General features: G+C 34.0%; 1 protein-coding gene across 2 annotated transcripts in view; it reads left to right on the top strand.

Moving 5' to 3' along the window:
- Positions 1 to 14,653, top strand: part of DIAPH2 (diaphanous related formin 2) — a 1,070,037-nt gene that overhangs the window by 331,598 nt on the left and 723,786 nt on the right. For both annotated transcript variants that reach the window (XM_040630182.1, XM_040630183.1), the window contains 3 exons: positions 468 to 572; positions 3,837 to 4,157; positions 6,050 to 6,164. In XM_040630182.1, coding sequence (XP_040486116.1) covers positions 468 to 572; positions 3,837 to 4,157; positions 6,050 to 6,164 — 541 coding nt within the window. The remainder of the gene's footprint in view (positions 1 to 467; positions 573 to 3,836; positions 4,158 to 6,049; positions 6,165 to 14,653) is intronic.

Genomic DNA, 14,653 nt, shown 5'->3' with positions numbered 1-14,653 from the left:
CCACTCTTGGTTTCTTCTTAGGTCATGATCTCATGTGTGGTGAGATGGAGTCCTGAGTCTGGCTCTGCATGCAGTGGGTAGTCTGCTTGAAGATTCTCTCTCTCTGCCCCTCCCCACACACTCTCCCTGTCTCTATCTCTTTTTCTAAAATAAATAAGTCTTCAAAAAAATAAAAAAATTTTCTTTCTTTCCCTTTTTTTTTTTGTGAAAAATTTTTTTTTTTTTTTTTTTTTTTTTTTTTTTACCTTGGGTTGCTGCCATATTTCCTCTTTACTAACACTGTAATCAGTAACCTACCCCAACAGGTGTGCTAAATTGTTATGAAAGTGATCTGGAGCTTTGATTTTCTGAATGACCAAGAAAATCAATGAAGCAAAAGACATTGTACTTACTTAATACTTAAAGTTGTTTAAAACTTTCTCAAAACTATGTTATTAAGTGTACATTTATGGTGGTGATCATTGCAGTTCGATGAGGAATTCACAGCTCGACAGGAAGCTCAAGCTGAGCTTCAAAAAAGAGAAGAAAAAATTAAAGAGCTTGAAACAGAAATTCAGCAACTTCGAACCCAGGTAATGAAAGAATATATAGACTTTATGTCATGTCACAGTGAATTTGATGGTAGAAAATTATCTTGTTAGGTGGAAGGAAAAATGTGACCAGAAGCAGACTTTTTGGCAGTTTTGCATTTTAGTTGAAATAACTCTACAGATTTGATTTTCCAGGACAATAAATAATTTTACTATTTGGATAAAAAATAAGGTATTAATTGCTTACACTTCCCTAAATAGTTTTAATGGAATATATTACACAAGCAAGACTGTTTGGGAGACAAAAATTTCTTGATGATTTGAAAAGTTAGATGCATAATTTCAAAACCTAGAAATTTTGCATTTCCTACTGCATCACCTATGATGAACAGCAGTCATACACACTCAAGATCTTAGTTATAGTGTCTAAACTTTAGAACTGATTAAGTCCTCTCAACACTTTTTTATTTATTTCTTTTTTTTTTAAACACCCTCAGCACTTTTTATGTTTTAAATGGTTATTAAGAAATGGAAAATTACCAGTGTTGGTGAGAAAAATGTCCTTTTTCTATGTATGCATTTTCTTTTTAGTTTTTACTATGCATTTTAACCTTTAAAGCCCCTTAATGAAAACAATGAGAAAATAAAATGGAAGAAAGAAATGTTCATTAAAACCCCAAATTCAGCCACATTAAGTTTTGACAGTCTAATTGGCCCTGTTAAATGATTTATGAATTTGGCATCCTTCCATCTAGTAAGCAGAGGGTAACTCCAAAGGGTTATACAAAATGAAAAGTTTTTATGGAAAGAGGGTAGGACAACAGGTTTTTAGGGAAAAGAAAAGATCTTTTAGGTCCTGCCACTTTCCCTTAGGGGAAAAAGCAAGAGGTCTTATGCAGATTACTTCATCTTCCTTTAGGGCCTGGAGAGGACTTCTGTGGCTGACTTAAGGTCTGCTGATGTAAAAGTTCCTGACTCACCTGTTAAAACTATTTCTTGGGGCTGTTGAAACTGCAATTAGATTGTATATTAAGCTCTGGTTTGGGGACTCAGCCTAACCGATGCCATTTGGGGCCTGTGGTTTTTTTTTCTAACACCTGGTAACATAGCACATGCTCAGTAGATGTTTATTGATTGACTACATTTGTATCCATCAGTCTACTGAGAAATAACTTCAAAAGTCACTGACGAACTCCAGATTATTCAGTGCAGTGCCTTTTCCTACCCTTAGTCTGTTTTCACTTATCTATAATATTTGATAATTTCTTCCATTAAATCTTTCTCCTTTTTTGTATCATCCGACTTCCCTTTCCATATCTCTGAGAACTCAATTTCTTTTTGTTTTTATCTGCCCCCCCCCCAGAGATGGTGACATTCCTCAATGTCACCCTAGCACAGGGCCCTGCTATTTAGTGAGTAGTTGCTTATTTATTATTAAATTAACTGATCTGTAAAAATGCGGAGTCACACAGTCCCTTCTAGTGTACCCAAAATTGTGCCAAATACTAAATTATTCATTAGCTATATTCAATTCTCAATACTCTGTTGTAGCCTAATTTAATTGTTGCATTCCTAATTGTTCATGAGAGCTAAGAGAAGGCTGATATGATTTGATTTTTAAAGGCTGGTGGCATTTATTTGGGATTCTTTATTAAATTTGTGAAACATGCATTTAACTTGAGTAAAATCCTCTGTTAAAAGTGATAGCATTTTTATAGCTCCACAAGTTTCATATCATAGATATGATCTAATAGAGTAAAAATTTGATGTTAACAAATATAATTTTGCTCTTTTAATAAAAAATTGGATGTACATTTTACCTTTCAAAGTATTTAACAAATCTATTTATACGTAAAACTTGTAAATTACTAATTTCTTAAACTTTTCAGAAGAATTATTTTGATTTTCTCCATAATTTCTTTGATCTCAATCAAGATTGTAAAAATCTGACCGTTTTCTATAATTTTGCTGCATTAAAATAAAATGAAAATAGTTTTGCATATTATAATTCCTACTAATTTCAGGAGAGGATTCCTTTCTAGGGGAGGATTATCATTTGTTGAGTGTATAAATACTTCAGTTGCATATATGTATATATACACATAAACATCATACATATGAATAAAATATTTGGACAGTGCATAGTAAATATTATGAGAAACATTTCCATGATTCTATGATTGTTTATTTTTAATATTCTTATAAATAGGTCCATCCTTTAAATTGATTATTCTTAAAATATGCTTCAACTTATTTATTTTGTAAAGCTATTTCTAAGTTTAGTTAGTACAATTAAGTACTCCAACTTTGAAATTCATATTAGTAAAGATAAGAAGACTTTTCCCCCCAAATAAAAATAACACTATGCCAAGAAATTTTATTAATTTCAAACTTTTCATTCAGTTCATCTAATGTCATATCTTGATTACAAATACATCTGTTCATTGGTAGGATTTTCTTAGGAATGTTTATAATAACCAACTTCACTTTAATATTCATGTATTTTAGAAGGGAACCATTGTGACCAGTAATGGTTTAAAGAAACAGGTACAGATAAACTTAAAAAGTAGACAGTTTGGAATGAGATGCTGTCCTTCATCTGTTATCCATTATCATTAGAGAATGAGGTTGAAGTTAATTTCTGGTAGTAGATTTTAGACTCTGCGACCTTTGGTTAGTCATTTAACCTTTTTGTAGTTATGTTTTTCTCATCTATAAGCAGTGAGATAAAGTTTGGATTAAAAAAGCCCTACTTACATTACAGGGTTTAATAACAATGAAACTAAATAATAGGTAATGAAAAGAAATAATAGATGTAAAAACATTGATAAACATATATTACCAGGCAAATGGATGTTACTCAGCATTAATTATTGGTACTAGAAGACAGCTAACGTATGGGTGCTATGAGATAGACTCTGGGTAAGCTAATTGGCTCCAAGGGAATCAGATCGATGATTGTGTTAATTATCCCATATTCAAACCAACTAGTCTAATAGGCTCAAGCCACTTCAGTACTTCTTTGCATATATTTATAATGAAAGGTAATTTTTCATTACTTTGGAGGAGTGTTTCACAAAATCTTTGAGGATGCCAACTTTTATAGTGTGTTAGCAGAAGTAGTCATTGTACAGAGATTATAATGCTTATCAAACATCTATGGGAGTCTTTTTCAGTTACTGTTAAGCCCTTTGATGTTACCAAATTAAAGTGTATATAATCTTAAACCCCAAATGTCTACTGATAGGTTTTCTTTGTTGTATATTTTACTGTAAGCATTTAAACATTGTATTACATATGTTTCAGGGACATGGACTCTCAGGTTCATCAGGAATTCCAGGCCCTCCTCCACCACCTCCATTGCCAGGTGGTGGGTCATCCCCACCACCACCACCTCCACCAGCACCACCTCTACCTGGAGGAGCTCTCCCTCCTCCTCCACCTCCTTTACCTGGAATGATTGGTATACCACCACCACCACCTTTGTTTGGGGTACCTCCTCCACCATTTCCCCTTGGAGGGGGAATTCCTCCTTTCCCAGAAGTACCACTTGATCTGCCTTATGGGATGAAGCAGAAAAAATTATATAAACCTGAGGTGCCCATGAAGAGAATCAATTGGTCAAAGGTGATTATGACTATGACTAGACTAGATTATTTGACCAGATATTTTTAGGACTAGATTATTTTTGGCTTTGTCCAGCCATAGTTGATCATTAATATGTGAGTTACTCTTGGTGCATATAAGTATAGTATAATGCTTGAGAAGATGACTGGTGACTAGAGAATGTTTTTTTTGTTTGTTTTGTTTTAGTTTTTTTTTTTTTTTTTTTAAGATTTTTATTTATTTATCAGAGAGAGAGAGAGCACGAGCAGCAGGAGAAGCAAAGGGAGAGGGACAAGCAGACTCCTCACTGAGCTCAGAACATGATGCAGGGCTCAGTTCCAGGACCCTGAGATCATGACCTGCACCAAAGTCAGGCACTTAATCAACCGAGCCACCCAGGAGCCCCTTTTTTGTTTTAGTGTTAAATATTTAGATGATATGGAATAGGTGGCAGTGTTCTGTAGTGGCATGACCTAATTATTCTTTATGTACTGTATGAAAGTTTATTTTTGAATGTTATTTTGCTTCTTTTTTTTTTTTTTTTTTTTGAGAAAGAGAGAAAGAATGCAAGGGGAGTAGAGGCCAAGGGGGAGGAGAGAGAGAAAATCTTAAGCAAGCTTCACTCCTGAACCTGAATGGAGCTTGAGCTCATGACCCTGAGATCATGACCTGACCTGACATCAAGAGTCAGGCACTTAACTGACTTAGCCACCCAGGCACCCCTATTTTGCTTTATTATTATAAGACTATGTCTTGTGAAAAGCTTATTATCAAGATTGACACAGTCCCTACTTACTAGGAACTAATCTGCTAATGAAAATACAGTTATCCACTACATCAAAAACTAATGATGTTACTGTATGGTGACTACATACCATAATAAAAAAAATTAAAAAAAAAGAAAATACAATTATCCAGACCATAATTTGGGGAAATGACTCATCCAAGAACATGCTTAGAATGAAATATGACAGTATCTACGTAGTAAATTGGTTTGACCAGAATCATGGTTAAACCAGTTTTTAGTTAAGAATATTCTTAGGCTTTGCTCATGAGAGTAAATGAGGTACAAATATTTTTGGAATGTAGTTATTTTTTATTAGGTACACTCCACCAAACTGTAGGATCCAGATGCTATTGGTCCAGTTGTCTCTGTATATAAATGTAATGATATGTTCATGTAGCATTTAAGCATAGGGTGAAATGGTACTAATATAACACAAAGCATCATGATGTACTGGAAAATATACAGTTCTAATCTTGGCTTTTGGTGTAATGGTTAAGAGGACAATTCTCTGGAGCAACACTGTCTGGGTTTAATTCCCATCTTTGCCATTTACTAGTTTGGACAGCCACTTAAACTTTCTGGGGCTCAGTTTCCTCATCTTTAACTTGGAGATAATAATAGGTCCCACTTCAAGGGATTATTATAAGGGTCAGATTAGGTAATATATGCAAATCACTTAAAACAGCACCTGACACATTATAGGGGGTATGTAAGGTGTTAGCTATTATGATTATTACCTTCACCCTGGTCAGTAAATGTGGAGAATTAATTCACTTTTCTGATTTTTAGTTTCTTCATTTTTAAAAATCCAGGAGCAGAAAAACATGTATGTGAGTTGGGGGAGGGACTTACTAAACTATTTTTAAGATTCCTTTCAATAGAAGACTTTTTAAAATGTGATTTGCTATATGGCTAATTGCTGTTGTGTATCTTTTCTGTGCACCAATAGAATTCTGGGACTTCCCCAATGAATATTTACTTAAATCTTATTTTGTTAGATCCTAAAATTGATTTAGTAGGTAAATATGTAAAGGAACTGTCATTCAATCTTGGTGAAATTGAATTCTTTGAAGAATTAAATGTGAAATAATAATTTAGAAACTTATCTTTGTTATTTTTGTTTCAGATTGAACCCAAAGAATTATCTGAGAACTGTTTCTGGTTAAAAGTTAAGGAGGACAAGTTTGAAAATCCAGATCTCTTTGCAAAATTGGCACTGAATTTTGCTACCCAGATAAAAGGTACATCTTATTTTTTTAAATATAAATTTCTTATTGTGATATATTGAATTCAGTGCTTTGCCAAAAATTTCTAGTAATGTAGATATATGTATAATTTTTCTACCCTGGACAGAGTCAAACATAAATTGATTAACTTATTTACTAGATTTTACCCAGCAACTAATGGAGGATAGCTCGTTTTCTTTATTTTTAAGAATTTTAAAAAAGATTTTATTTATTTTTTTGACAGAGAGAGAGAGGGAGGGAGAGAGAGAGAACAAGCAAGGGGAGTTACAGGCAGAGGGGGAAGCAGACTCCCTGCTGAGCAGGGAGCCTGATGCGATGCTGGGCAGGATCCCAGGACCCTGGGATCATGACCTGAGCTGAGGTAGATGCTTAACCAACTGAGCCACCCAGGTGCCCCATATTTTTAAGATTTTATTTGAGAGAGAGAGAGAGAGAGAGAGCGTGCGCACACATACATGTGCACACGCACAAGTGGGGGAGGGACAGAGGGAGAAGGAAAAGGACAAGCTTACTCCCCTCTCAGTGGGGAGCCTGACATGGGACTCAATACCAGGACCTGAGATCATGATCTGAGCTGAAGTCAGATGCTTAACTGGTGAGCCACCCAGCCCCCACTCTTTCTAATCTTATTTTTCATAAATGTTACTATTCATCTGAAAATGTTGGTTTATTCTTACTGTTTAATATGTGAGGTATACCCCTCTATTATAGTTATTATTTTTACTGCGAAGTAGAGGAAATAAATTTGTCAATTTGCTTTGTAAGGGAAAACAATGTAACAGAATACTAATGGCCCAGAAGTTTTCATGAAATTGGGATAAGATTTGGCTGCTAGTGCATAGTCTTTCCTCTTACATTTGTACTACTTATCAGTTTGTTTTCCTAGGAAATTTCATAGTTTTTTCCTACAAGCAAATTTTTTAGAATAACATCAAAATCTGGTACCTATTTTACTGATTTGAAAATAGAGTGCTTTGTTTGTGATTAGATAGTTAACCTCTTGTGAATTTCACACGTAATTTTAATACTATATAGGTAACTTCTCAATCTCATAATTACTAGGGTTTGTGAATTTTTAGTATTTTAACTACTGTTTTACTAATTATTGCAGAATTGATGGTTCAGATAAGCATAGGATCTTTTCAGTCTGGATGAGTCTCCACGACTAAGAAACTGATACATTCCATATGCCCATGCCCTTGGAATTGGCATCTTTACCATTCATTTGTATGATTTGTCACAACATGCCCTAGAATGTGAGAATCTGAATTTTGGAAGATTGAGTGAGAGAGAGAGAGAGAAAGACCGAGAGACAGAGGTGAAAAATACTCCTTTTCAGACCATCTATCATATCTTGCACACTGGAGGTGCTTGTGCTGTATTTGTTGTTACTTGTAAATTGAAGTTCACACACACACAGAAATCAGAGGTAATTAGAAGAAATTTGACATTTAAAAAATTCCTGGCATTCTTTTTTTTTCTTATAAGTAACCTTCACATTTAAAGGATTCTTCAGTGACTCTAGAGACTACTATTTGTTATAAACACTTTTTTTAAATTAAAAAAGTTAAAAATGCTTATATCACAGTATTCATATAGTAAAAAAAAATAAAATAAAAGGATGCATGATAAGTTATCCCTTCAATCCTAGACTTACAGCTTCTTCCCCAGAGAAAACCATGGTTACTAATTTCTCACATTGTCTCCTAGAAATAGTCCATGCTTCTAGATGCATATGTGTATTTATCATTTTTTTTATTTTTTACTTCTTGCTGTTTTCACTTTATATACTTGGATGTTATCCATAGTAGCTTGTGTTCATCTGCTCTGTTCGTTCGGCATACTGCATAGAATTTGGTGGTATGGACTTAACCTAATTTATTTAACCAGTCCCCAGTGAATGGGTATTTAGATTAATTCTAGTCTCTTTTGGTATTTCAAGCAATGCTGTGATGAATGTGTATCTGCATATGCCTTTGTGAACAAAAGATCTATTTGTAGGACAAATTCTAGAAGTGAAATTCCTGGATATGTTTATAATTTTGATATATATTACCAAATTGCCTTCCAAAGAATTTGTGTCTGTAGTGGCATCTAAAATATAATATATGAGTATCTGTTTCCCTGCAATCTTTGTCCATCTCAGAGGTGATAATGGTAAATCATCCATGTTATAATTTTAACTTCTTAAATTCGGAGTGAAGGTGAGCAGCTTTTATTACATTCAAAGGCAATTTTTATTTACTTTTCTGTGACCATCTCCCTCCAGTTCTTTGCACATTTTATACTGAGCAGTTGCTCTTTTACTTATCCATGTATTTGTATTGAGTCCCACAAGAATCATAGATTTCGTGAAATTTTAGAGTTAGTTGGATCATAGAAATGATTAAGTCTGGACTCTATTTTACAAATGAAGAAGATGACGTTTTAGTCATAGAGGTAAGTGTAAAATCCATTAGAGTTTCTAAAGGTAGTGTGATAGAGTGGAAAAAGCCTGAGGAAATGGAGTCACACTTATTTGCATTCCAGCTATAATACTTGTAACCTCTGAGACTGAATTTTCTCATCCATAAAATGAGTAGACTAACGTTTATCTAGTAGTGTTGTGAGAATTAAATAAGGTTATATATTTAAAGCATCCAGCACAGTGTTTAGTATAGTAGGCACTTAACAAATATTAATTCCCTTTTCCCTTTCATTTAACATGATGCTGTATGTGTGTTTTGCTGTAGTTGTTGACATTTAATACAGCTGTTAATTCAGCAAGAGAATTTCCTGCTCTTCTGAGCAGCACTTGGTAGAGCCAGTCAGTTACAATAGAAGCAATTCTTACTGCAGCTGCTAAAACTAATAAAAATTATATAAAGGCTCTCATCTACTCACTGCTAAGAATACCGCATTCCAGTTCTTCTTTGCTCTGATTCTCTGAATTTTATGTGTGGTATTAGTACTACTTCTGCTTTCCTAATTTTGAATATTTGAGTACAAATCAGGTAAGGAGCACCTTTCAGTAATATTATTTTTACTAAGACTTATTTTTCAAAGGGACATTTAAAGCAGCAATTAAGCATCATAGCATATTCCAGACATTTATTGTAATGACACTTAGTGACTATTGACTGATCTTAGTATTAACAGCTGGAAGTTCCTTGTCACTTGCAGTGTCTTGATTCATAATTTGGCCAGTAGGTGGCAAGATCAGTAAGAAATGAGGAGGCTCCGGCTCCAGTGAACTCCAAACACACTTCCCTGGCTTTCCTAGCTCCAGGAACCACTTTCTTTCCCATTTTGTTGTTGCTTGTCACTCACTCAGTTGCATTCCAGAAGGAGGAACACACTGATTATTTCTAAGACCTATTTCCAAAACTCCTAGACCAAGTGTTCTAAAACCTCTGAGAATTTTCTCCTATCGCAAGGGTTTAGAGAGCTCATTTCTTGTTCTCCCCAGGTGCACTGAAAGCATTACTAGTCTATGTTAAGAAAATGTTTAACTTAGGAGTTCAAAGTGCTTCAGGTTGATGAATAGAAAGAAGTTGTTTTTAAGATTTATTTATTTAAGAGAGAGAGAGCATGGGGGAGGGGGAAGAGGCAGAGAGAGAGAGAGAGAGAGGAAGAATCCTCAAGCAGACTCCCTGCTGAACTGGAGTCAGACATGGGGCTCAATCCCAGGATGCTGAGATCATGACCTGAGCTGAAATCAGGAGCTGGTGCTTAACCTGTGACTGAGCCAACCAGGCACCCTGAAAGTTTTAAAATACCTCTGATTCTTATAATATTTAAATATGTAAATACTTAATATGTGAAATTACCATCAAATTATACTTTCCATTTGAATTACTTAGAGTTATAGAGAAAGTGATTTTTAATTTTCTATTAATAAACCTGATTATTTCTAATTCAGGAGAGAATGTACATCTCAGTTAATTTAATTTATATATTTGTAGAGTACTAACTGTATATAAGGTACTATACTCAGTGGGAGGGAGAGAAATGAAGGTCTTGTTCCTCCTGCACCAGGGAACTTAACCATCTAGTGAGGGAGAGAGGAAGAGGTACACTACATTTAGTCAAGTTGTATTAAGTGTTAACACAGATATTTTTTATGTAGGAATGCAGGATGGAAATACAGTTGATTTTGAGTAGGGCAAATGAAGATCCCATAGGTGGTATAATTTGAGCTGGGCCCTAGAATTTAGAATTTTAATAGGGAAAGAAGGAAAGAAGACATTCTAGGCAGAGAACACCATTAGAAAAGTATGGAGGGGGGATGAGGTACATACAGGGTGAGGTGCAGCTTTTGAAAGCACAGCTTATTGAGTTGGGACTTGGAGGTGAAACTGGTTAGGTGAACTTCATACTGAGGAAATGGGGTTTTGTTCTTTAAGCATTAGTGGCACAATAATTTGATTATAAACTATCGAGGAGGCCTTTGGCAGACAGATAGGTGATGGGATTTCACAGGTACATGATAGAGCATTGGTTGTGAATAAACCACAAGTAATTTAGGCAAGATATGATGATATACTGATTAGTATGAATTCTTAATTTTAATCTCTTAAGGTCTTCTAGTTCCCAAATTCTGTGTTCCCATGATTATAATATGTAGGTTCTTAAAAGCTGTAATGATGCTATGTGGCAAAATATATCTCACAATGCTCTCTGGATTAATGAAAAAATATGTATAAGATGAAGCTTCAAAAGACCCTATTAGTAGTTTTGAATATATAGTATATACGTAACTGTTAGAATTTGTATATGTGTTCTAGTTTAGTATTCAATTTGATGATATTTGGGGCCATATAAACATCAAGGCTACAAAAATAGTATCATTTTTCTTAAAAATCTGTAGTAATTATAGATAACGGTGACACAAAATAAGAATTAAAGTAATAATGGTTAGTATTAACTAAACTTAAAATAATAATAAAATATGTAGGTTATAACTGCTAATTCTAATTAGAATTTCTAGGGTTCTCTAGAGGTTTCAGGAAGAACAAAAATTGTGTGGAAGTTGTAAGCAATTTCTTTGGTTTTAATGTTGCTTGGAGGAAATAAAAGAAATAAACATAAAAGGTTAATAAAATTTAGCTTCTTCAATAATATATTTCTGTAATGTAATTTAGCTTTAATAATAACAGAAAATTGAGGTGCTATAAATATTTCAGATGCATATAAATGCCATTTTGCAATGCGTGAGATATTGGGCATAGCTTCAAAATTATGGTGGAACTGAGTTTAAAGATGTATTTATGTAAAAGCACTTTCCCTCTAGGATTGTATTTTAAATTGTGTTTCTTAGTCATTGAATCAGCCAGCTGCTTTTGAAGATACTCACCCTTGTTTGGTTGCTTAATAGAGTCTTCTGTATTTAGTGAAGCAGTGAAAAAACAAAAGTGTAGTAAAATCTAATTCATCTCTGTCTTCATAATATAGAAATTCTTAGAATTGACTTGAAAATAATGAGATGTCTATCTCAGAGTGCACACCCTCTATGAAACAGTGCTAAAATGTGCTGAGAGACCTGGTGTCCTCACAAATAATTTGTCATCTTAATGACACAGTATACATGTTCTGTACTATAAGCTTTAATATATATGGGAACAAACCAAGAAGGCTTAAATCTTTCAGGCAGCCAACTAAACACCATATATACCTGTATATAATTTAACTTATGATGATACATACACTCTTTTCCAGTTGGCATGTTCTAGCATCAAACAGTTACCTCCTTTAGGTAGAAGAGGGAAGAAGGAATTTATGAGCCAGAGATGCATGCCATTGTTTAATTATAAGAGTCACTAATTGTAGAGAGCAGTTGAGACACTGTATCTTCACTTTCTAAATGAGTAGGCATCAAAATGGCTCTGTCTTTACATATTGGTGATAGTGTGGTGATTGTGCTACTTCTACCACTAATGCTATCACTACTAATAACAATAATAGCACATTTATTAAGCATACTGTGTCCCAAGAGCTGCATAAGCATTTTAAATCCATATCTCATTTAATCCTCACACCAAACCTAGATGCTCTTATTGTTGCTTTATAGGTGGAGAAACTGAGGTTATGGGAGATTAAACAGTATGTCTTTTTTACATAGGTAGTAAGTGGCAAAGCTGAGGTTTGAACCAAGGTTTGTTCTTAATTTCTTCCTTATGTTGTAACAATGGCTTTAAATTTTTATTTTTATTTCTTATTTTTTTAATATTTTAATTTCAGTATAATTAACATACAGTGTTGTATTAATTTCAGGTGTATAATATAGTGATTCAACGATTCTGTGCATTACTCAGTGCTCATCATAAGTGTACTCTTAATCCCCATCACCTGTTTCACCCATCCCTCTACCCACTTCCCCTCTGGTAAGCATCAGTTCTCTAGTTAAGAGTCATAACAGTAGCTTTTATTTTTTTTTAATTTTTAAAGTTTTTTATTTATTTTTTAAATTACCACATAATGTATAATTTGCTTCAGGGGCACAGGTCTGTGATTCATGAGTCTTACACAATACACAGCGCTCCCTGCAACACATAACCTCCCCAATGTCCATCACCCAGCTACCCTATCCCTCCTAACCCCCTCCATTCCAGCAGCTCTCAGTTTGCTTCCTGAGATTAAGAATCTCTTGTGGTTTTTCTCCTTCTCTGGTTTCGTCTTGCTTCATTTTTTCCTCTCTTTCCCTATGATCCTCTACCTGTTTCTCAAATTCCTCATGTCAGTGAGATCATATGAAAAATATCTTTCTCTGATTGATTTATCTCGCTTAGCATAATACCCTCTAGTTCCATCCACGTCGTTGCAAATGGCAAGATTTCATTTTTTTGATGGCTGCATAATATTCCATTGTATATATAAACCATGTCTTCTTTATCCATGTTGGCTTTTAATGGCTGTTAAGCCCTTAGTAATTTGTGCATTTTGTTGCTTAATTCACTGATTCTTTCTTAATGCTATAGTTACACGTATAGTATATTATCTTGTGAAGTATGTAATCCCATTATCCTGACACTGAAGACACTTCTTTAGAGCTTAAACCAAAGCTGAGAAGTTGTATGTTCATGGAAGGGAATAAAGTTATTTTTTTCGAAGATTTTTTAGGTGCTTTCTGCATAGAATCTATCAATTATGAAGCATGGCTATGACTTGAGGTCTGTCTCTTCTCATAATGAATGAAGGAATGCAGTTTTCATGCCATTATGTATTTGGTAAGGATATATTAATACACATAAGATACATAAAGTAGTGAAATCAGTTTTTCGTGGGGCTTCTTTGAGGTTAGCTTCATAACATTATAAACACTTTGTTATTTTAATATGACACTTTTTAGCTATGAGTTAGTGAGACTGTCTCTCCCCATTTCAGTAATTTTTGCTGATAAATATTATATTGATTAGGCACAATACCAGGTGTTCAGTTGATAGCATTTACAATTCACACAGATACTCATTCACATTTAGAATTATTCTTATAGCTAAATTAGTTTTATTTTGAAAAAAAAAAGGTTTTATTTTGGCAAACAAATTATTTATCATAAAATCCAGTGGAAACTTTCAACACAGCTATATAAAATTACAAAGAGTTATAGTTTGTTCTAATCATATATTGATGGCAGTGAATGCAGTTCCAGACTATATCTTACATGATATAACAGGTAAGAAAAAGAGGTTTCTCCAATTTAGGAAATATATTTAATTTAGAGAAATTCAAATGTGGTAGCTTTTCTGAGGCATTATATATAAATAATCCCTTTAGTCAGTTAGTCCTTGTGAGAGTACACATTTAATCCTTTCTTTTTAATAGGCTATTCAGTAATATATGGATGATACTAAGTTTTCCCTAATTTTAAACTATGCTTTTTGGTATAATTATTATCATTATAGTTTTCATTTGTATCATTTTTTTTGTTTTGCTTTTGTTTTTATTATTTTTTCCAGTTTTATTGATATAATTGACATAATATTGTATAAGTCTAGTGTATACAATGTATTGATTTGATATGTGTATATTGCAAAATGATTACCGCAATAACTTTAGTTAACATCCATACATCACCTTACATAGTTACAATTTTTTTCCTTGTGATGGGAAGTTTTAAGATTTACTCTCTTAGCAACTTTGGAATATACAATACAATATGGTTAACAATAGTCATCATGCTGTGCATTATATCACCAGAACTTATTTATCTTATAATTGGAAGTTTGTACCTTTAAAAAATTTTTTGTATTATTATAATTTTTTTAGAGAGGGGGAGGGAAGGGGAGAAGCAGAGGGAGAGGAAGAGAGAATCTTAAGCACACTCCATGCCTAGCTTGGAACCTGACTTGGGGCTCAGTCTCACAACCCTGAGATCATGACCTAAGCTGAAATCAAGAGTTGGTTTCACATGAGAGACTATGGACTCTGGGAAACAAACTGAGGGCTTCAGAGGGGAGGGGAGTAGGGGAATGGGATAGGCTGGTGATAGGTAGTAAGGAGGGCAC

The sequence above is a fragment of the Ursus maritimus genome (genome assembly GCF_017311325.1).
Source record: "Ursus maritimus isolate PB19 chromosome X unlocalized genomic scaffold, ASM1731132v1 scaffold_X1, whole genome shotgun sequence".
NCBI lineage: Eukaryota > Metazoa > Chordata > Mammalia > Carnivora > Ursidae > Ursus > Ursus maritimus.
This window is presented reverse-complemented; position numbering and strand designations above follow the sequence as displayed.